The sequence below is a fragment of the Odocoileus virginianus genome, chromosome 13 (assembly GCF_023699985.2).
Source record: "Odocoileus virginianus isolate 20LAN1187 ecotype Illinois chromosome 13, Ovbor_1.2, whole genome shotgun sequence".
In the NCBI taxonomy this organism is placed as follows: Eukaryota; Metazoa; Chordata; class Mammalia; order Artiodactyla; family Cervidae; genus Odocoileus; species Odocoileus virginianus.
In genome coordinates, this window is record NC_069686.1 from 23,430,590 (window position 1) to 23,455,052 (window position 24,463).

General features: G+C 36.2%; 1 protein-coding gene and 1 long non-coding RNA gene across 7 annotated transcripts in view; one reads left to right on the top strand and one right to left on the bottom strand.

The window, feature by feature from the left end:
- Positions 1 to 24,463, top strand: part of SCN9A (sodium voltage-gated channel alpha subunit 9) — a 165,254-nt gene that overhangs the window by 127,410 nt on the left and 13,381 nt on the right. For all 3 annotated transcript variants that reach the window (XM_020874124.2, XM_070476110.1, XM_020874125.2), the window contains 7 exons: positions 2,006 to 2,126; positions 9,337 to 9,491; positions 11,798 to 11,971; positions 15,959 to 16,081; positions 20,602 to 20,883; positions 21,664 to 21,717; positions 22,578 to 22,715. In XM_020874124.2, the coding sequence (XP_020729783.2) occupies positions 2,006 to 2,126; positions 9,337 to 9,491; positions 11,798 to 11,971; positions 15,959 to 16,081; positions 20,602 to 20,883; positions 21,664 to 21,717; positions 22,578 to 22,715 (1,047 nt within the window). The remainder of the gene's footprint in view (positions 1 to 2,005; positions 2,127 to 9,336; positions 9,492 to 11,797; positions 11,972 to 15,958; positions 16,082 to 20,601; positions 20,884 to 21,663; positions 21,718 to 22,577; positions 22,716 to 24,463) is intronic.
- LOC139038049 (uncharacterized) overlaps positions 1 to 24,463 on the bottom strand; it is a 133,863-nt gene that overhangs the window by 55,617 nt on the left and 53,783 nt on the right. The gene's annotated exons all lie outside the window — the stretch shown is intronic.

A 24,463-nucleotide genomic window follows, 5' to 3' on the forward strand; every position in this document is an offset into this window, starting at 1 on the left:
AGTTGTTAACCAGATGAGAGAAAATCATTATAATTATATCCAAGTTGTCAATGTTTTGGCTCAGGACAGTAAGGAGTTTTTTTTTTTTAGGAGTTTTTTATCCTATCAACTGTTTCACCCATTGCTTTGCCTTAAAATCCAAGCCAGTAACTTTTTTTCAGGATGGCAGTATTTGATTTCAGCTCCACAGAATCAAAGTGTCTTGTCTTTCATTTCCCTAGTGATGGTTCACTTGCAGTTGAAAGGTCAAGAATTGAGGGTATCAAATAATTGTAGTCTTTGGATATGTTACTTAAAATTGGTTTTTGTGGTAGTTGGCACAATAGGACATATAAGTAATTACAAATTTCCCCATTGTTTCCTGGAGTAATATATATTTTAAAACCTTAAGTCTTACAGAATATCCAGTCTTATAATTAATTTGTATTTGCTTTATTTTAAAGTAATTTTAGATGAATACAATCAGTTTAAATAACCTATTTCTTAAATGAAATTTTATATTGATATTGTTAATTCATAATATTTTAAAAGTCTTTGTGGGAAAAATACTTCTATGCTAATATAGATTAGAAGTATTAATTTTAATAGAGCATTCATAGTTCTTTACTTCAGTTATACAAATAGCTTTCCTTACTTCATTGCTTATGCTCATTACTTTATCAATGCCTTTTTTTTACTGATGTTGAATACTGTGTGGTAATAATAGCACAGAGAATATAATGTGGTACCCATAAAGCACACTTTTAACTTCAAAGGCATTCACTAAAAGTTAGTAGTCTAGGCTGGGCCTGTGATCTTAATGCAGTTCAGTAGACTGAAGAATAAATCTAAATGAAATAAGAATTTTCTCCTTTTTAAAATGTGCATTTTTTTGGAATTATTCTTAAAAAAACAAGTAAAGCTGTAATCTTAATAAGAGACTACATGCTGTAGTAACTAGTAGTTTCCAATAATCACATATCATTTAGCAAATGAGAATGAAAATTGAACTCTTCCATTGATGTGCTGCTCCATTATAAAATAATTTTAGGAAAGTTTGACAGAGTTTTGCTACAGTTGCTGTATGTATTTTTTCAAAAACTTTCTGTGTATCTGTGTGTGTGTAAACATCCTGTTTGATCACAAAGTTCCGGGTGGGAAAAGGCTTGTTTGTGTTATGATCAGTTTCATGATCATAATGACAATGAGTTCATTCGTCTCATGTGTTGGTCTGCTGTGTTCAATTTCATAGAATCTTTGTTTCAGAGTTTGCATGTGGTGTGCACTTTAGTAGCCACTATCTCTTGACATTATAAATAATAGTTATGACCTTTTCTACTATATCCTGAAATTCCATCACTAAGATAGGTGATGATGAATAATTGCTATAGACTTTGATATTCTGATTCTGATACAGTATTTGACTTTTTCTTGTTTTGATGAAAGGCCTTCTATCTATATCATCCTGATACATATTCTTAAATCCAAGCAATGATAGAAAAAATGTTTGAATTTCATTTTACACTAATTTTATTATTTTTAAAAGTTTTAAGTATCAACAAGCTTTTTCTGCCAATTGTCAGATCAGACCTTTCCATTTTCAGGTGTTGGCAATTTGGCATTTGTATATTATTGCTGTTAGGGTCTTAGTTGTTTAAAATAGTAATTACTGGTGTATATAAACTTATATTAAACATAAAACAAAATAAAGGTGTGGTCAATACTTTGCAAATGTTATAGTTTACATAAAAATTGTAACTTCAGGCTAATTCTGAACTAATAATTGTTGACATACCAAAAATAATAAAATGTATTTTGCACAGGATGTGTAGATAGAAAGATCAAGCATAGATGCATTGTAAGGTGACCTGACCTCAATGTATGTTTATATGTTTTTATGGCCATCGTATTGTTAATCTTTTTTCATAACACTTTGCATGACTCTGATGATCAAATATGGTTTTTAACACAAGATTTGAATTGAACCCTAAATGAACTCTCTGGTGGGGTGGTGATTTCTTTTTAGAGGCTGAACCAGTCGAGTTCCTCAGAGTGCAGCACAGTTGATAACCCTGTGCCTGGAGAAGGAGAAGAGGCGGAGGCTGAGCCTGTGAATTCAGATGAGCCAGAGGCCTGTTTTACAGATGGTAAGAGAAACATTGAGACCTACTTAACATCCATTTGTTAATGTTTTGGCCTTGGTCTTAAAACCTAATGCTTACTTAGGATTGATGAATAAACTGGCATAAGACTCCATTCCATGCTGATTTAGTGATGGCTCTGTGACTAGGCTTCTGTTTCCACACTTATGCTACTAATAGTAATTTACAATGGCAGTGTGTTATAGGGTAAAGCACTGCTTGCCATTTTTTGAGAGAAGCAAATAAGTGTGATACCTGATTAATAGAAATTTGTGTTTGCTCAAATTAGTAAGCAAAACACATGGAGTTTCCTTTAGAAGTATTCCTATTAAAGGCATTTAAGGGTATCATCATGTATTTCAGCATCACAATAAATTTAAATTGACTAGAACCATGTAAGCTTAAATTTGTACAGATACACCAAGATTTCTTCAACACATTTTATGAATGACCCTGACTTAAAATTCTAAGATAACCAGAAAGAAGTTGGGTTTATCAAACAAATTATAGCTTTATATCAGGAAAGGACTTTAGAACAATTTAAACCCTCTGCGGAAAGTATTAATGCTAAACTATTTCAGACTGTAGGTGCTATCTTACTAAGATCAAACTTTACAAAGGCTATTTTAATCCTATAAAATACCAATGAGAATACTGAATATAATAACTGAGATATTCATAACTTTTCAAATTCATAACTCTAATTTGAGGCTAGTAAATGAGATATTACAGAAACACATTTTCAATGAATTGTAGCCTCTAACACTGAAAATTTGCTGCAAACCAAAGTTTCAGTTGTGTTAGATGAATGCAGTCTGAAAATAAAACAGGCAACAATATGATTATAGTTAGCAATACTGTATGGTATACTTAAATTTGCTGAAAGGGTAGATCTTAAATGTTTTTAGTTACCCCTTCACCCCAAAAAAGAAGAAATTGGTAACTATGTGAAGAGATGGCAGTTTGATTAGCTTGACTGTGGTGATTATTTCACAGTGTAAACATAACATATTTACAAGTTGTATAACTTAAAGTTTTACTTGTCAATTATCTCAATAAAACTGGAAAAAATGGACAGAATAAGAGAAGAATGTTTGCATGCAAAGTCACTTTAATCATGTCTGACTCTTTGCAACCCTGTGGACCGTAGCCCACCAGGCTTCTCTGTCCATGGGATTCTCCAGGCAAGAATACTGAAGTGGGTGGCCATGTCCTCCTCTAGGGGATCTTCCTGACCCAGAGATCAAACCCATGTCTGTATCTCGTGTTTCCTGCATTGGCAAGCAAGTTATTTACCACTAGCACCACCTGGGAACCCCAAAAGAAGAATAGGCAAAATCAGTCTACAAAGGTAGAAGTCAGAATAATGCTTACCTTTAGGAGGTACAGATTGGGAAAGGGTATGAGGATGATTTCTGGGTGCTTGAAAATGTTATATCATGACTGACATGGCTATCACATGAGAATATTAATCTATATAGTTAAAACATATATACTATACTGTAGTACGTTCTCCTCAATAAGAAGTTAAATATATAGATAAATATATTTTTTAATGACCAGAACACCAAAGAAAATCTATGAGCAAACACACATCTCTTAGTTATATTATTTTGAGCATCTGTGTTCCACTAGAGACTTCATACTCATTGGATCTGCTGGGGTAAGAGGTTCAGCCTGATGAATTAAACAGGGCAACCAGTGAGCAATGGCAGCCTTCAGCTTATCTACTTCTTTATCCTATCACCAAATAATCGTTAAGTACTTTATTTCTGCTAGGCCCAGGCCTGAGCGCTAGACAGAGCAGTTGAAAAAAAAAAAAAAAAACCAAAACAATGTTTCTTACCCAAACGAAATATGTAAGTATAGAGTAGGTCAGATAAGTGATATGTGCTCTAGAGAAGTAAAATGGAAAGGAATACCAAGGTCGAGGGGTAGAAGCCTACTACCATATAAGCAGAGTGGTCAGAGAAGGACTTTCTAAAAAGATAACATTTGATCAGAGACCTAAAGGAAATTGAAGCAGATATATGAAGGAAGACTGTTTCCAGCAGAGTAAGGAAGGCCTATGCCCTGAAGTGGGGATATGCACATTTGAAAACAAAATCAAGGGGCCGGTATGAGTCGAACAGATTGAGAGGTGGGAAGATTGGTAAAAGATGAGGTTAGAGGTGTAACAGAGGCCAGATCATAAGAGTATTGAAAAACAAGAATCTTATTTAGAAGTCTCATAACACCATTTTATAAGCAGGTGGGTGGGTAGCAAGGGCAGAAGTTGGAAAACCTCTGGGTTTTCCTGCAGTAATCCAGGTGAGAAGTGATGGGAAATTAAAACTACTGTGTGTATGAGCTTCTGAATACATTTTGAAGTTAAAGCTGAAGGGATTTGCTGATGGATTAGATGTTGGGGGTTAAAAGCTTTCTTCTCTTTAGAAGAGTCAAAGATGACTCCACGCTTGGGGCCTCAGAGAAATACATTCAGTCTCCACATGAAGAGTTAAAAATGAGCGGGCTTGGTTTGATGGGAAATCCACAGTTTGTTTACTTATAGTAGAAATGCCCCTGACCAAGTTGTGATTGGCTGACAAGTGTTGAGCTAGAACCAATGCCAATCTAGAGCAGTGTTTGGCCTTCAGAGGTTTTTGTTACCTGAAAGGCAGCAGAAAAATCAAAGCAAATGTGTGAGTTAAGTCAGAATACTTGTGTTTTGATGAAGACAAACACTAACATGATTTTGTTGTTTATTGTCTTGAATCCATTGAGCCTTTTCAGCTTCATAACTACCACTTTATCAGTTTACGCCTTATTCCTCTTCGCCTTTTTCTCCTCCCCCTTCTTCTATGTCTTTCCTTAGTTCTGCATCATTAGTGTTATAATTCATGACTTCAGCTTCCTTCCCCAGTTCTAGTACCATTCTTCACTACCCTTAATTCTAAATGTCTTTACAATCTGTATAATTATGAGCATGACATGACCCTTTGGTTCTGCTTGGTTTTATATTGTACTCCTGTTGGATTAAACAATTAGTAAATCACAAAATCAGGATTAGGGTGTGAGAAGGATACACTCTTCCTTAAAATGATGTGTTTTCTATTAATTTGGTAGGAGGCACTAACTCAGCTCCGCCCTCAAGTGTTCTGAGTTCAACTTCCTAAAAAATAGCTAATAACTAATCCTAACTTTGGTAACACAATAACTAACTCTTTTGTGCCTATTTTGTCTTTTTTTTTTTTAAGGAAAATGTGGACAAAACATTTGTTTTAAAGGATTTAGAATTTTTTAAGTGTTTAAAAATGACATATTCTAATCAGTTTTTACATTAATTATACTGATCATGCTGTTGCATTTTTATTAATGGATAAACTGTCTTAGAAGTCGTCTGTGGTTTCTTTTTTGTTTGAAAGCATTAGTTTAACATGATGAAACCCAATAGAGATTTTATGTAATAGCTCACAAGAGCAAATAAATGAAACCACCCAAAAGAAATAGCATTTACCCATGGGGACCCATTAAAATGTTATGTTTACATTTAATTAATCATCCATTTTAAAAAGAAAGTGTGATACTGTTTCTAACCAGCTAGGTTGGAAACCTCTTGGGATATACCTTTCTATGATGGCCAAACAGGCAGTGGTCTTGCACTCCTGTCTCAAAATAAGAGAGAAACTCTGTGAGGTATGATAAATCCTGAGGACAATATTTATGAACCTTCATCTCAGATAAAAAGTTTATCTGCTTTTCTAATTAGAATATATAGTGCCTTTTCCTGCCTGAATCATAAGAATAATATTTCTCTTCAATCTAAATACTGACAAAAATAAATCTCAAATGGTAAAATCTTCTTGGGGCTTCATTGATGGCTCAGTGGTAAAGAATCCGCCTGTCAATGCAGGAGATGCTGGAACTTAGAAGTTCCCAGAGAGAAAGGACAAGAACACATAAAATATACATGCTAGGAAAAATGTCAGAGACTTGGGGGAAAACATAGCTTGCTATATTTCTATAAAGCTGAAAATTATTTACTAAGAGAGGTACCTCCTATTAAGGTACTAAGGTACCTACTAAAAGGTACCTCCTATTAAGAATCAATGAACTAATTTCACTACAGAATCATAAAAGAAGCCATACAGTACATTGTCCAAAAAAATGTATTTCATTAAAATTCTAGGTATGTTGTTTCAGGATATACAGTTTATGATTATATGAAGTTATTACTTGATAGGCTCAATATTTTAATGAAATATATTGCTTGATAGACAAGGAAATTATTTTTAAAGTACCTAAGCTTCTGAAACAAGTATCTGAAAGTACTGTTCATTTTTGCTCTCCCAAAGAAATTCTACTTTCTCTTCAAATGAGGTTTTACGTCTAAGATTTTTAAGAGAAGAATTAACTGTAATACCTCTTTTAAAATTCTTTAAGTAATTTTGATTGTTTATTCTTTAATCAATTTTAATTAAAAAATTTTCAATTGTTATTTCTCTAAGCCTCTCTGGGTCATAGCTCTGTTCACAGTCCTTCATGAAACTTTTTCCTCTCCAACTTTTTTTTTACTTCAGCCTCTTGTACATTCCCTCCACCCCCAACTCTGTCATTTCCTTCAGTTTTGTCTTCTTTCCCCCATCCCAGTGATGTACAGCTAAATGTTTAACAACCAGTTCTCCAAGGGAAAAAAAAATGGTATACGTACTGCCATTAGTTTACCATATTTTGTTGATGTAAAGGATATGTGGTACATGATTTACAAATAATAATATAATCAACATCCTTCATTGACTATTCCATACAGCTGATTAGTTCTCACAGAGTGTGAATTTTGACAGTTTTTTAAATTTATAACAATGATTGCAATCGATGAACAGAATAGTTTTAACCTGAAGGTTGCTTGGTATTTTCATTTATGTTAATCAGTAACATGAAACAAGCTTCCTGTCAGAACTTGACTCATTCATCAGTGATTTAAACAAATTTTTACTGAATCAGATAATAGGATTTGAGCAATGAAGGAGTATTTCCTCAAATTTTTCATGCTATTCACAGTGTAATGGCTGCAAACATACATACTTTTACTGCCTTATTAACATTTTCTCCCTCACTTTCTTAGTCTACTCTAGAAAATCAGCAAGGCTTGATTTACAGCATTTGATAACTTTTGTAAAAATTCCCACCATGGCTCATTTCTAACTGCTGGTGTCACTTTGCTGAATGTGGAGTTGAAAAGAGACACACAGTAACCCAACAGTGTAACATATTTCTGCCAACCAGGTAGAATACATAAAGCTACTCAAGAGTGTAAATAATAGTAAATTGTAGTAAAATTATTAGAGTAGTATGTTTTTAGTATTTATTACCTTTTCTAAAGTTATACTTTTAGGTTTATACACTTTAATTTTTGATAACAGCTGCATTTAACAACAGGCTAGCAAAATTTTCCTGACAGTTTAACAATAAGTTGTCAAGACCAATGCGACTTAGTTCCAGCATACCTTTGAATTCTCTTAATATAGCTGTTCCAGAATGTTCCAGACTTGTCCCTTCTCTCTCTTACCCTAAATACTTTTTTTGTGTGGTCTTAACAACTGTCCTGATCTCAGCTGACACATACATGCTAATGATTCCTTCACATTCTTTTCCAGTCCAGACTTTTCCTTTAAGCTTCACAGATTCACACCTTCAAATATCTACAGGACCTCTGTGTTTAGAGATTTCACAGGCATCTCAAACTCATTACCACCCCAAGCAGCTCCTGCTCCTGTGGTCTTCATTCATTGCTGACATCCTCACAATTGTCTGGGCTTCTCCCTTCTTCTTACATTCAATATCCAGTCAGTCAGCAAATCCACTGATTATACCAAATATGTCTTGATTCTGTTAGTGCTCTAGTTCCTAACAAGAGCTACCCTAATCTGTCTTTCTTGTTGGGGATACTGAACCAGCACCCTAAATGGTTTTCTAGCTCTGGGTTTTTCTTGCACCTCCCCATCCCTCTTTTTTCTTTTCTTCCAATTAATCCTTCACAGTTGTTGGAGACATCTATTTAAATTATGATCGTCCTATGTAATTCTCTACCTACAACCCTTCACTTACCCTTCATTAGAATACAGGATATAGGCCAAACTCCTTAAGGTGGGGGAAAGTACTTTCTATAATCTGACCAATTTCTCTGCCTCATCTCTCATCCATGCCTCTTGTGTACACTTTGCTTTCCTCACAGTTCTGAAATGCTTATAACCTCTGTACACATTTTGCTTCCTGTTGGTTGGAATGCCACCCAAACTCTTCTTAACTAACACTTTGATTTAATACACCTCTTCCAGAAAACCTCCTCTGACCTTACTTTTTCAACAAATTAAGCCAGGTTAGGTGAATGTCTTCCATGCTACCAAAAATAACCCCAGCATATCTGTCCTTTTCGTTGCTTTATCCTATTGTAGCCATTTATTTCTATATCTAGCTGCCTAACTAAAAGCCAAAAATAGATTCCATAAGAAGAAACTATGTACACAGCTGAGTAAAATGCTTGCTCAATAAATGTTTGATAAGGATGTGAATAAATAAACCTAAACAACTTTAAGTAAAAAATTCCTGTTTTTTTTAATAGAAGTATGTTTTACATCTGTGATTCCAAAGTCAAATTGGTTTTTAACTTACATTATTTGAAAGTTTTATCTGCATCTTATAATCAAGATCTCTTTTGAACTGAATTATAGGACTTTCCACTAATTTTTAAAATATTACTTATAATGCTGTTTCTCAAAAGTGCTTTTTTATAGAGGAGTTGAAGTAGCACCAGATTGTAGACTAAATTCACATCAAGAAGGTCATGAAATGCAATATTGTCTTGAGATTTATATTGATTCAGCAATCATTATTTACTGCTCATTGTGTATCAGGATTAGGATTGTTTTAGGGCTGCAATAATAAATAACAGTATGTGGTTTAAATACTATAGAAGAGGTTGGTGAGGAACTAGGGAAATACAGAAAACACAAATATATCCAAGTTAGAAATTACCGACAAATATTAAGAAAATGCCATGGAGATTTAGGAGATAAGAAAAGGCAACATCCAAGTTAAAATTATTTGAAGCTTCAGATGTGCTTGAAATTATTTGGTTGAGGAATTATCATAGGGAGCACTTTGCATTAAATAATATTTCTTAAGTATTTTATTTATTCTGAATATCCAGATTTTACATGTGTATCTTTCTTGCCAGGTTGTGTACAGAGGTTCCCGTGCTGCCAAGTTAACATAGAATCAGGGAAAGGAAAAATCTGGTGGAACATCAGGAAAACCTGCTTCAGGATAGTTGAGCACAGTTGGTTTGAAAGCTTCATTGTTCTCATGATCTTGCTCAGCAGTGGTGCTCTGGTAAGTGATCTGACACCTAATGCTTAAATAGATGGTCATTATTTTTAATAAATGTGTTGGAAGTTAAAACTATTGTGCATTTTTTTTTTTACTTAAAAATTAATCCCTCTGGTAAGTAAAAGACAAAATGTTAGTTACCTTAGTTAATATTTACTACATGCCAGGCATTATTCTTACTCCTGGAATGATGTTTAAGACCCACGGACTTTTCTCAAGGAGATCAGAGAGCTTTAGGGAAGCAAGAGGCATGAGTGATACAGAACTGGGATATGTTTGTTAAATGAAGTACATGCACATTTAAGCTCTGGAGCAAGAAGGGTCATCTGCTTGGGAATTCAGAAAGGTAGATGATGTTTTGCAAAATCTAGAAAGATGAATAGGAATTTTCCAGCCAGGAAGATAGCCTGAGAGGAATGAAGGATAAAATAGCATAAGACATTTAGGAAACTGAAAATTGTCACACTGTAGAAAGTGTTGTGGGAGGACGAGCAAATCCAGGGAAATGATTGGTGACCAGAGATACTGTGAAAAAGATAGACAGTGTCAACTTAGGAAGCATCTTGCATAAAAGAAAATACTGTAGTTTTAGGATGAGAATGGGATAGGTCTCTCATTCTTATACATGCGCTAAGCACCTTCTATGAGGTTTTAAAAGGATCTGGGAGAGTTAGAGGCTCCCTGAGCTTTTTCTTGACTTAGAGAAGGGAAGCAAGAAAGTCCGGAGGGCTTGACTTTAATTCTTGCATTTCAGTTCCATCATCATTCAGAAACTCTGCCAATTGCTGCAACCTTCTCTCAGCATCTTAGTAGGTCTGTCCATTCTCCGTATCCCAACTTCTGTGTTTTCATCAATATTGGCAATAACCTTTTGTAAAAAGTGCTAAGGATTATTTTTAAAGTATTGATAGAAAAACTTGGAATAAGCAGAATAAGAATGGCGCAAGTCCATAACTGTGGACAAGTAGACCACTGTTAACCACTAAAGATAAAGGTCCTTTTGCTTTAATTTTCTCCAACAAGGTGAATATTGCTTAAACTTGAAAGAGAAAATTCCAATCCTTTAGACCTGTATAGGTCAGCAGTCATTTTCAGTGGCTTCAGTTAACTCAATTCTTTAAGTCCATTCAAACTATTTCTCAAGGACTTTGTGGCTGTAACCGCAGTATCATCATCTACCTCTCACTGAAAGTTCTTGGGAAGTATCAACAGATGTCACATTGATGGAATGAATATAACATATTAGTAGAGATGAAGCTTTTAATGAATAAGGGTTGGTGAAAAATTCAAAGAAAGAAACCATCTTCTGTGCTCTATAGCCCAATTAAGCTACAGCACCAATTCATTTCACAAACCTTTCCTGCTGTGTTCTGGACATACAGCTAGGTACTGAGAATCCATAAGCACGTAAGAGCTGAAGGAGAGGCTCTAAATCCTACTGCTGGCTTGAAGAAGGGTGCAGGGTGAGAGAGATTTATAAGAGGGGCTGACCCTGGAATCATGTCTTCAATTATTAGGACTTACTAGTTTGCAGGAGAGTATAGGGGTGTCAGATGAGTGGAAATCACCAAAAGAGTCAGAGATCTTGGTTCTTTTATAGGACTATAAGTAATTCCATTCTTTTCACCCTATTTCTCTTGACCTCTGGTGAGCAGCCACCTGTACTGATGAGAACTAAGTGTTACACCCGCGTGTGTGTTTGTGTGTTAAGTCGCTTCAGTTGTGTCTGACTCTTTACAACCCTATCGACTGTGGCCCGGCTCGTCTGTCCATGAGATTCTCCAGGCAAGAATCTGGAGTGGATGAGAATGGGGTAGGTCTCTCATCCTGCAGGATGCCCTCCTGAAGGACCTTCCCAGCCCGGGGCTCAAACTGGCATCTCTTATGTCTACCTGCATTGGCAGGCAGGTTAGTGACTCAGTGGTTAAAAAAAAAAAAATCCACCTGCAATACAGGGGATGCAGGAGACCCAGGTTTGATTCCCTGGATTGGAAGATCTCCTGGAGGAGAAAATGGCAACCCACTCCAGTATTCTTGACTGGAGAATCCCATGGACAGAGGGCTATAGACCATGGGGTTGCAGAGTGGGACACAACTTAGCAACGGACTTTCTTTCTTTTTTTCCCTTTACCACTAGCGCCACCTGGGAAGCACACATGTTCCACTGTAAGTAAACCAGAAGAAAGTTGGCAGGCCCATAATAGTGTAATATGTCAGTGATCTCTTAATCAGAATTTCACTTCCTGTTTTGGTCTTGAATCATAAGCTTCAAGTTGTACCGAATTTAAATTTCAGTGTTATTTTCACAGGCTTTTGAAGATATATATATTGAAAAGAAAAAGACCATTAAGATCATCCTGGAGTATGCTGACAAGATCTTCACTTATATCTTCATTCTGGAAATGCTTCTAAAATGGGTTGCATATGGTTATAAAACCTATTTCACCAATGCCTGGTGTTGGCTGGATTTCTTGATTGTCGATGTAGGTACTTTTGAGTAAATTTTAAAGAGAGTTTATTCTTAATAATAAGGGGTCTGAAAAATCTCATTAATGTGTGTTAATCATATTTAGATAGGTGATATACAAAAAACATTTTTACGAAGTTTTAGCTGTACCTTACAGTTTTATCTATACCTTATAATCGCCTGTGTTCTTTCAGACTTCCTCTATGAGAAATTTGATTTTTTTATATTTATACTAATGATTTCATATTTGATTTTTTTGATTCACCTTTTTAATATATATGTTACCTAGTTACTGCCTAGAAAAATGAATGGTAAGATGAATACTTTTGCAATAGAATAGTTTTAAAGAAAGGCTAGCCAAAATAAGAAGTAGCGATGTAGATCTTTTCTCTTAACCTGTAATTATGATTGAGTCTTCTAAAAATTATTACAAAATATTTAAGATCTTCACAAACTTCTTAAAATATTATGCCAAACTTTGCTCTTTTCATCTCTCAGTTTAAGAAAAAAAGTTTACAAGCAGAGTTGAATTTATTTTTAGTTAATAAAGGGATATGGCTATTTAATAATGAATTTGTTTGTATTTGAAAATCTGAAGTGTGATTCTCCATATTTTGGAGTACGTAATATGCAGAATTCAGGAAAGTTATATAGCTTCACTTTGAGTTTTTTTTTAATATTTTGAAAAAAGCTAAATAAATTATATGTACATATAATATGTATAATGTATATGTGTAAAATGTTTTAATAATGCAGCAGAGCAAAACTCCACTCAATATTCACAATATTCATGCACATCTAGGCATGTGGATTTAGGGGAGGAGTTGAGGTTTTTTTTAATATCTCAAAAACTGAGAAATTTATCTATCTAGCACAGTTGCTCTCAGTGTAATCCCTGAACCAAATCTTTGGCATGTGTGGGTGGGAACTTGTCAGAGATGCAAATTCTCAGGACCCACTTAAGTCCTACTAAATCAGAAACAATGGTGTTGGGACCCAGCAAATGTGGTAACAAGCCCTTCAGATGATTCTGGTGCATATTCAGCTTTTAGAACCACTCATGATTTGATATTCAGAGGATGGACTTGTTTGATATCTGCAAGTTTCCTGATTATTTGAAACTTGCTTGACTGACCATTATTCATCAGGAGGGGCATATATCATGCTTATATACGTGTGTACATAAGTAGAAAGATAAATATGTGCATATATGTAGATGTTCTTCTCAATTACACTGCACTTAATTTTCTCAGTAATGTGCTTATATTCAATATAGTAGCACTCACTTAACAGTGGTTTGGAGATCAGGTTAACCATTTCCTTAGGGGTTATTCAGATTATAATAGACATTTTAAAACTTTCTTTTTGCTTATAAAAAAAATAACATTTATTATTCTAACTTAAAAGTACACCTAATTTTTAAACATTCTTGAGTGGAAACTAATGAACCTGAAAGATTAGATGAATTTAAAAGTGATATGAGGATTAGTTATGAATGCAGGATATATATAGCATGAGGACCTAAAAAGAAGCAGTTATACTACATTTAGTGAGACATTTAGAAGTATAATAACTGTGTGAAAGGAAAACACTTCACCACACATCCTGATTCAAAAATCAGTTCTCTGTGTTTTTGATAGCAGCAGTAGTGAACTTATAAATGATAAATTTTTCTACTCCTTTAATAGTTAAACATAAGGAAGTTGACTCTTGAGTAGCTCCTAATCTTCCCTGAAAAATGAGTCTTTCAGTCATTGCTTAATCCCAATGAACTGCATTGCAGATATTGTTCTTAGTCATTGCCTCTTACTGGACACAGTGTGAAACAATGGATATTTTAAATGGATCTTATTCAAAGACTGAATGCATTTATAGTTCCAGATTTCAGGTCATTGAGGAGTTCATTGTTGCTTACCAAAATGTGTATTGACTTTCTCTCCATGTTCTTTCTTCTGAGATAACTTACAATAAGAACACAGATTTCTGTTGGACACTGGTTATGGTAATTGTGGAGGGTCATCTAACATGACGAAGTTCATGTATGTCTGTATTGATTGTGAAGCCAGTGAGATCACCTACTAGTGAGCTGTCTTTGGTACAATTGAGATTTTGTCCCACAAATTATTTCTGGGATCTTTGCTGCTGATTCTGAAAAATGGTAGGGCAGAAAAATCTTGTAGAAAATTTGCCTCATCTCAAAATCATAAGTCTTCAGAATACTTTTGAATAAGTTCTATCAGTTCAATTCAGTTCAGTCACTCAGTCATGTCCAACTCTTTGTGACCCCATGAACCGCAGCACACCAGGCCTCCCTGTCCATCACCAACTCCCAGAGTCCACCAAATCCATGTCCATTGAGTTGGTGATGCCATTCAACCATCTCATCCTCTGTCGTCCCCTTCTCCTCCTGCCCTCAATCATCTTTCCCAGCTTCGGGGTCTTTTCAAATGAGTCAGCTCGTCACATCAGGTGGCCAAAGTATTGGAGTTTCAGTTTCAACATAAGGTCTATACTAGGACATAAATTTGGCTAAGTGAATGCCACACTCTTTTGACTTAGCTTTAGAATCACACAGTTCATTATCGTTGTTGTTCAGTCACTAAGTCATGTCTGACTCTTTGTGATCCCATAGACTGTAGCATGTCAGGCTCTTCTGTCCTCCATTATTTCCCAGAGTTTGCTCAAACTCATGTCCCTTGAGTTGGTGATGCTGTCTAACCCCCTTCTCCTTTTGCCTTCAGTCTTTCCCAGCATTAGGGTCTTTTCCAATGAGTTGACTCTTCACATCAGGTGGCCAAAGTATTGGAGCTTCAGTTTCAGCAACAGTACTTCCAATGAATATTCAGGGTTGATTTTCTTTAGGATTGACTAGCTTGATCTCCTTGCTGTCCAAGTGACTCTCAAAAGTATTCTTTAGCACCACAATTTGAAAGCATTAGTTCTTCTGCACTCAGCCCTCTTTGTGGTCCAACTCTCACCTATAGCTTTGACTATATGGACATTTGTCTGCAAAGTGATGTCTCTGCTTTTTAATATGCTGTCTAAGTTGGTCATAGCTTTTCTTCCAAGGAGAAAGCATCTTTTAATTTCATGGCTGCAGTCACTATCCACAGTGATTTTGAAGCCCAAGCAAATAACCTGGACTTTATTCCAATTGAAATTTTGATAGTTGATTTACTTAAATGTCCAGAATTAATAAGCAAGTGAAAAACCTACAAAAGTATGAAAAGCATATGTGATTTTATTATTCAGATATAAGAATAACTTACTTTCCTTCTATTATTTCTTTTTTTCTGGTTAACTTTCCTTTAAATCTATTTCCTTAAAAAGGCATCTATTTTATCCAATTTTTAGACAGTTAGTAGTTAACTTTATCTATAAATCATGTTGTTCTTGTTGAGTTACTCTTCAGTTCAGTTCTGTCGTTCAGTCGTGTTCAACTCTTTGTGACTCCATGGACTGCAGCACGCCAGGCCTCCCTGTTCAACACCAACTCCCGAAGTTTACTCAGACTCATGTCCATTGAGTCAGTGATGCCATCCAACCATCTCATCCTCTGTTGTCCCCTTCTCCTCATGCCTTCAATCTTTCCCAGCATCAGGGTCTTTTCCAATGAGTCAGTTCTTCACATCAGGTGGCCAAAGTATTGGAGTTTCAGCTTCAACATCAGTCCTTCCAATGAACATTCAGGACTGATTTCCTTTAGAATGGACTGGTTGGATCTCCTTGCAGTCCAAGGGACTCTCAAGAGTCTTCTCCAACACCACAGTTCAAAAGCATCAATTCTTCGGGGCTCAGCTTTCTTTATAGTCCAACTCTCACATCCATACATGACCACTGGAAAAACCATAGCCATGACTAGATGGACCTTTGTTGGTTGCTCTTGGTAATCTTTAAAATTAACTTGTTCTCATCATGCTTTATTATTTAAAGCATGGAATTATTTAAGGCATTGGAATGATTAAGTGAAATTTTTGATTGACGAAAATTTTCTTTTTTGTAGGTTTCTTTGGTTACATTAGTTGCAAACACTCTTGGCTACTCAGATCTTGGTCCCATTAAATCCCTTCGGACACTTAGAGCTTTAAGACCTCTGAGAGCTTTATCTAGATTTGAAGGAATGAGGGTAAGAAAATAGTAAACTTTCTAATATATTCATATGTCTTAATAGAGATGAAATATGAAAAATGGGTAATTAGGAATTATGGACTGTTTATACACATGTGCATATATATATACATATGTATGATCTTTTTATGTAAATAAATGTGTATATATGTGCATATACACACAATATTTCAATGCATATTGTTTAAAAAAGTGTAAATGAAATATAATAATGCCTCCTTCATATTATATTGTTAGGCAGTGACTCAAATAAGTTACTTTTCCCTTCCTAAATGAAAACCTTTCCTATGCTAGGAAATGCAAATAAAAGGGACACTGTTAGTCCTGACAGCATCTCTCATATACAAGTCATGAAGAACTTGCCTGTATCAGGTGCTTAAATAATATTTTTTAAGGACTCATTCTGGGTAGGAAGCATAAGAAAAGACAGAGAAGTAGCATCAGGCATCACTTTAAATTTCACTCTTGAAATATATAGTTCACTGAAAATGGAAATATCTCCAAATTATATTTGAGAAAATGGAAGTTCTGAGTTAATTTAATTTGCACTAGACTGTATAGTGCCTGAAAATTGATTTGTTTTTCAGAAACAAACCAGGTAAGATAAATAATGACTACCAGAACCCTAGCTTTAGGGCTGTATTCTTCATGAAATACACAGAGGATAAGAGGACAGTGACTTTATTTTCTCTAATGAGTCCATATCCTCATTTGTTGCTACTCCCCTCAAATTTCTTCTTCTCCAGATATGTTCCTGCTTTCTCATGCCTCCATTCTCTTGGCTGGAATGCTTCTCCTTCCCCTGTCTCAACTCTAACTCATCAACATAGCAAATTCCTACTTATCCTTTAGATCTAAATTTAAATGTGCCTTGTCTGTCCAGGTATAACTGGGCATCCTTCCTATATGTTTAAACACATAAAATCCTTATTATATAATTGCATCATACATATTTATCTGACTGCCTCTCTGTAGTCTCTGAACAATTTAACATGCAGATTAGTCTAGCTCTCTGCTTCTCTAAATGTAGTCAGCATCATTTGAAAACTTACTAGAAGTGCAAATTCCTGATTCTACCCTAGATCTCCGGAATGATAAACTCTAGAGTGGGGCTCAGAAATCTGAAGCCTCTGGTGAGTGTTAGACGTCTTTTAGTCTAGCAGATCTTCATTGTTATTCCTGCTAACCTAATTAAGACTATAACCTCAATTAGTTAGTGTATCCAGTGCATATTGTTCCAATGTATAGAGACATCGTGATTATACAAAAAGAATTTTTCATAAGTAAAAGTCAATTCCTGTTTGTCATGTAAGAACTGAAAAATTACATTTAATTTTATACACAAAGGTAATATTGGAATTGACATTAATTTTGCTTTTTGAACATGAGTATATAGAACATTGCCATCAGAACTTCTCACTGATCCTTGGACTCAAGCGGAGCACATATGACATTTTCATGATCAAGGAATATACTTTCACCAACAAAACTACTTCCCTCAGTGATTAAGCCACCCCATTATTTTACCCTGTTCTTTGTTCTTCATCTGTAATACAAATGAATTGGATGAAGGAGAATGTTTTAATATATTTGGAGTGAAAAATGTTTCTATTTAGTTTATTAGCCAGGCAAAAAAGGGGATGTTTCTTCACATTGCAGGGTCATTTTTAAGAATAAATATGATTGGAGACATTTTATAGTTAGCTTCTTTTGAAAAGACTTGAGGTTCTTGAACTTATTGATTTCTCCAAATGGCTTCTCATCAGAACAACATATATCCATCTCCCTCAGAGACCCATCATAATGTGCATTCTTTCAGCAAACATTTTCTTTTTTTTTTCTCTTTTTTTCTTTTTATTTTTTTTTTTTCATTTATTTTTATTAGTTGGAGGCTAATTACTTCATAACATTGCAGTGGGTTTTGTCATACATTGACATGAATCAGCCATGGAGTTACATGTATTCCCCATCCCGATCCCCCCTCCCACCTCCCTCTCCATCCCATCCCTCTGGGTCTTCCCAGTGCACCAGCCCCGAGCACTTGTCTCATGCATCCCACCTGGGCTGGTGATCTGTTTCACTATAGATAATATACATGCTGTTCTCTCGAAACATCCCACCCTCGCCTTCTCCCACAGAGTCCAAAAGTCTGTTCTGTACATCTGTGTCTCTTTTTCTGTTTTGCATATAGGGTTATCGTTACCATCTTTCTAAATTCCATATATATGTGTTAGTATTCAGCAAACATTTTCAACGCCAACTGTGTGTCAAATTTTGTACTATAAAACTACGATGGTAAATAGACCCCAGCCCCCCAGGAGTGAGTCAGGACAATGTCCATGGAGAGGTAAACAGGGGGATGTTAGTTATTCTGTGGCATCTGCTATAAACAGTAAGCACCCAGTGCTGCGGAAGTGAAGATGAAAGTAGCTGCCTGGGGAGACCTGGGAGGGGCTTCATAAGGAGGTGGCCTTGAAGCCATGACTGAAAGAATGGGCCCTAGCTCCCAGGCAGGTGGGTGCATCTTGGTAGAGAAGGACAGAGTTGAATAGGCAAGGTGTGTTTGAGCAGCAACTAGAAGGATCAGCATGCCTAGGTGATAAGCATAGTGGGAGGGCAAAGGAAATGCGGGTGAAAATGTAGGTCTGAATAATAGCTGACCACTTTGAACTCTCTAATCCTGTTCTTCCTAACCCTTTTGGGGGTGATGTACACTATAAAACTCTTGTGAAAGTATAAATCATCTCTATGAACAAAGCGTGCCCATAATACTTTCATATAATCTCATGCCCCCATGGAACCTCTACAGGTCCATGAATCGCAGGGTAGTAACTGCAGCTCTGGATCAAGAGTCAACAACCAAAGCCCGCAGGCTGGATGCCTGTTTTATAAAGGAAGTTTCTTTGGATCACATTGCATTCTTCAGTCACTCAGTTGTGTCTGACTCTTTGTATAACCCCATGGACTGTAGCCCACCAGGTTCTCTGTCCATGGGGTTTTTCCAGGCAACAATACTGGAATGGGTTGCCATTTCCTTCTCCAAGGGATCTTCTGAACCCAGGGATTGAAACTGTGACTCCTGCATTGGCAGGCGGATTCTTTACCACTGAGCCACCTGGGAAGCCCCGTTGGATCACAGCCACACCCATTGGTCTGTGTGTGATCTGCTGCTACAATGGCAGAATGGAATAGTGGCAACAGAGATCATACGACCCGCAAAGCCTAAAAACATTTAAGACAATGTTTGCCAACTCCTGCTCTAGACAGTCTCAAAAGTAGGCAGGGATCCTTGATGTCTTCCCTTTTGGAAACGTCTTGAGAGCCTGCTCAACATATTGCAGAAAAAGAGAGAACATGCTTTTTACTTAACAAGCTGGTCTTTAATGCATTTGTCCCCAAATTCAGGGTAGAGTTTAAGAAGATAATAAGTTTGGAAAGATGAGGTAATTAAGAAAATCTGGAGAGTGATAAATGTTACAGTAGTTGCCATGCAGTGGAAAGAGGCATTGGTGATAAGTAGTAGTAGAAATGGCTGAAAAGCAGAAATAAAGGGAGCTTGAAAGATAAACTGTATTGCATTTTTGTGTTAGCTGAGACTAGCTCTATCTATATTTAGCCAAGGCTTATAGGGAAAGTGCTTTTTACAGTTAGAATAATAAATTTGAAAAGATTGCTCTCATTCTGCAGATGAGGAAACAGGGATCCTAAGGTCTTAAGTATATTTATGTATCACATAACTAGTGTCCATGCATGCTAAGTCATTTCAGATGTGTCCAACTCTTTGCGACCTTATGGACTGTAACCCACCAGGTTCCTCTGTCCATGGAATTCTCCAGGCAAGAATACAGGAGTGGGGTGCCATGCCCTCCTCCAGAAAATCTTCCTGACTTAGGGATCGAACCTGAGTTTCTTACATCTCCTACATTGGCAGATGGGTTCTTTACCACTAGTACCCCCTGGGAAGCCCCATCACATAAATAGCAGCACCAATTAAATCTAAGGGGTTCAAACCATAAAAAGATTCCCAGTCTTAATTCCAGCTTATATATAGTAATGGTTTACATGGAAGAATTTTAACACTGGTAATTCTAGGACTATGAACCTTTAAATGTACATTTTGCTTATTTAATAATTTATATTTATAAATTTCTTTCTTTTCTAGAGCATGCAGATTTTATGACTTCACCTTACATACATCAGGTTTTTGGTTTATTCTTTTATTTATTTTATTTATTTAAACTGTCATTTAATCTTAGTAAATTGTTTCATTTTGTTGCTAATAGTTTCACTGTGTGATCCTCATGTATTTTTGTAAACTCATTGATCACGGGGCTCCTGTCTCATTTTGTCCTGCTTAGCACACTGCTGAGCATATAGTAGGCATTCAATAAGTCTTATGTCTTAAACATGTAAGGGTAGCTTTTCTAACTTTTTAAATTCTGCATAATGTTTCATTAATGTTGCCTATTTAACATTCTTACTGGTCCTAATCATTCTTTTCTTTCTTTTGAATGCTAGGTGGTTGTGAATGCACTCATTGGTGCAATTCCTTCTATCATGAATGTGCTACTTGTGTGTCTCATATTCTGGCTGATATTTAGCATCATGGGAGTAAATTTGTTTGCTGGCAAGTTTTATGAGTGTATTAACACCACAGATGGATTGCGGTTTCCTACAAATGAAGTTGAAAATCGTTCTGCCTGTCTTGCGCTTATGAATGTTAGTCAAAATGTGCGATGGAAAAACCTGAAAGTGAACTTTGATAATGTTGGACTTGGTTACCTGTCTCTGCTTCAAGTTGTAAGTGGCTCATTTTAGTGCACATCAGATGGAGGAGCTGTCATTATCATATAGCTATTAACTAAAAATTAAAGATAGAGTACTGTGTGACTTAAAAAACAGAAGTGGTCTTTCTTAGAACATGTGCGTATAAACATGAGTTAAGAAGCATGGCCTCTATTGTACTGCTCTATAGGTGATTAATCCATAATCACCTTTTCAGAGTCCCCTGACCCCCCTGCCGTTGTGCCTTCTGAATATTGCTCCAAAAATGAATAGTCATTTTTTGGACTACTACCTTCACACTTCAAGGAAATCAGAAGGCCTTGCCACTGGTACAGAAAATCCTTAAGATATGGAGAAAAATTACTTCTTTCCTTAGTCGTAAAACTCCCCACCCCCTCTGGAAAAATAAAAGTTCAGGTACAAAACTCACAAGCAATTCTAACAACCTGGAAATTCACTAGGACTGAGATTTAGAATGTGACTTGGCAATGTGCCCCCCCTCTTTTTCTTCTTGACACAGCATCTTTATGTTAAGTTGATATCTTGAAATATAATGGGTTCTCTTTATCCATGGCTTTGCATCTGCATGATGCAAGGGCTTCAGCATGGGCAGATTTTGGTGTCTTCAGGGAGTGCCCTGGAACCAGTCCCCCCTGCATGTACCAAGGGATGACTCTATAGTTCACTAACTTAATATTACTTAATAAATGTTGTAACATTAAATACACTTACTCATTTATGGCTATTTTAGAGTATGAGCTTCACTTTCAGATTCTATTAATGTTATATTTACAGGCAACGTTTAAGGGATGGATGGATATTATGTATGCAGCAGTTGATTCTGTTAACGTAAGTATTGGTAAATAACACCGAACTCTACAATTTTGAAAAGCTTCTTTGTCTAGTTAGACTATTTTCAAACAGCAGCTCCAAGAAGCTCTTGGTCCATGCACACACACTGAAGAACATCCAGGTGGTAGTAGCCTCAGTTACCTGTGTGGCATTTGGAAGCAGAGCTTGACTTAAATTCTGTGACTCTGCTATATCAGGCAAGCTTGCATCTGACTTGCAGCAAGCCACTTTATCTCTCATAGCCTGTTTATTGATCTATAAGAAGAAGACAATTCACTACTACCTCATGGGGCTATTCTCTGGATCCAGCTAGAAAATGTAAATAGAGAACTTAGCTCAGCCTGGCAGTAATGTGTTCAGTTAATATTTATCAAAATAAAAATGAAATAGCATGTTTTATTTATCAGTCTTACTGCTTTTATATTTTAAAGTACCTTGGAAGAGTTAATGTGAAATAAGTCTCACACTAAGGAATTTTGAAAACGACTGACTAGTTTATATTATCACAAAAGCCAGTGAAGATATTTCTGTAATCAAATTAAAAAAGGCAAAATTTATATAAATATATCAACTCCTTTACTGTTTTTTCTGGAAATAAATAACATGGATTGTAATTTACTTACTACATTGTCCTATTAGTCCAAGAAGGTGGATAAGCCCTTTGTAGTTATTTGAAAATTATATTTAGTATTGAATAAATGTTTAAGAATGATTATGTTGAACTTTGACAACACTATGGCTTCTATAAAGCCACATTTACCTAAGATTGCACTATTTGAATTTCCTTGTCAGAGCATATGAGAAAGAAAATGATGAATTTATTGTCAACATACTGTTAACTTTTGTTAATTCCATAGGTAGACAAGCAGCCCATTTATGAATACAACCTCTACATGTATATTTATTTTGTCATCTTCATCATCTTCGGGTCATTCTTCACTTTGAACTTGTTCATTGGTGTCATCATAGATAATTTCAACCAACAGAAAAAGAAGATAAGTATTTCAAGTTTATGTCATTGCCCTGAAAGACATGAACATTATTTTTCCAAAATATATAATGTGAAATTTAATGTCAACTACTTCATTAGAATTTCATTAATTTTCCAAGTAGTTTTTAGTATCCAGTGATAGATATGCTTAATCTCATTCATCTCTGCACAGAAAATAATCATCCTGCAATGCCTGAGACCTGGGTTCGATTCCTGGGTCGGGAAGATCCCCTGGAGATGGAAATGGCAACCAACTCCAGTATTCTTGCCTGGAGAATCCCATGGACAGAGGAGCCTGACAGGCTACAGTCCATGGGTCACAAGAGCTAGACACGACTTAGCTACTAAATGACCACAAAGTCCTAATTATTTTTAAGCAGTACATCAACTATTCAGGTTTTTCCCCCCAGTGTTCCCTGTGGAGACTTAAGGAAACTCAGTGTACTAATTATTTATTCAAAATGCTTTTCATAAATAGTTCCTATATTCTGTTCTAAGCCATAGAGGGATTATTGTTATAGACTTTGTCTTGTAAATGAGGAAAGGCACAGAGATTTTGAGTGATTTACCAAAATTATGCACCTGGTAAGGGATAGGGTTTTAATAGTAGTTGATCTCATATACTTTGTATATTATTTAGGCCCCTTTCTACCCCCCAAATACGGTAATATGATATACTGATAAATGCAATAAGAAATTAACAAGAAATATAAATAGAGGAAAGCTAGATACAGCCAAAAAATTTTTATGATATATGTGACAATTGAGCATGCATTGGAAGATGGATGAAAAGACACATAGCAGCAGGGAGGCAAAAGGATAAGTAGTCCATAGCAGGTCAGAGACACGTCTGAGCACATGCACAGTGATAATAAGGAGGCAGCAATCCGGGCAAAAATGCCAGTCCATCCAGTTGGATGTAGTTTTGAGGAAAGAAATAGTAAGAGGTCTTGATTTGCATAAGCACAGATCTGAAAAGCCATATTAGATATTTTTCAGTAGGAGCTGATGTCATTGAAGTATTTTGAGCAAGGAGGAACATACAAGCAGGACATACACATTTATTAAAATTTGATGACATGTCTGATCCTGTGTAAAGTACTTTACACAGTAATCTTCATCACATTCTATAAGTGTAGAGGGCATAGTATCCCCATTTCACCTCTCAGAGGGGTTATGTGCCTTGCACATGATCAGATAGCCCAGAAGTAGCTGCATCGTAGATTCAACTCTGAGGTCTCTTTTCCCAGAATTTATGAAAATGCAGCTTTAATTATAAAAATTCATCTATCAGTGATGCAGAGAATGACTGCGAGAGCCCAAAGACTAGGTTAGACTCTGCTTTACCTGCTACCTAGACCACACTTCATTCTCCAAATCAGTCATTTGCAGCACTCGAGAATGTGTGTGTGTGAGTGCGAAGTCGCTTCAGTCATGTCCGACTCTCTGCGTAGGCTCCACTGTCCATGTGATTCTCCAGGCAAGAATACTGGAGTGAGTAGCCATGCCCTTCTCCAGGGGATCCTCCCAACCCAGGGCTGGAATCCCGTGTCGTGTCTCTTGCACTGGCAGGAGGGTTCTTTACCACTAGCGCCACCTGGGAAGCCCACTAGAGAATACGGGATACATTCAATTAAGAGATTTTAGCGGGTAGGATCTACGGTATTATTTGTGCTTTGCAGGAGGAAAAATTGTCTATGAAGTCTCAGTTTTCTCAAAGTAAACTGAGTTAATGTGGATGTAGCACCACCC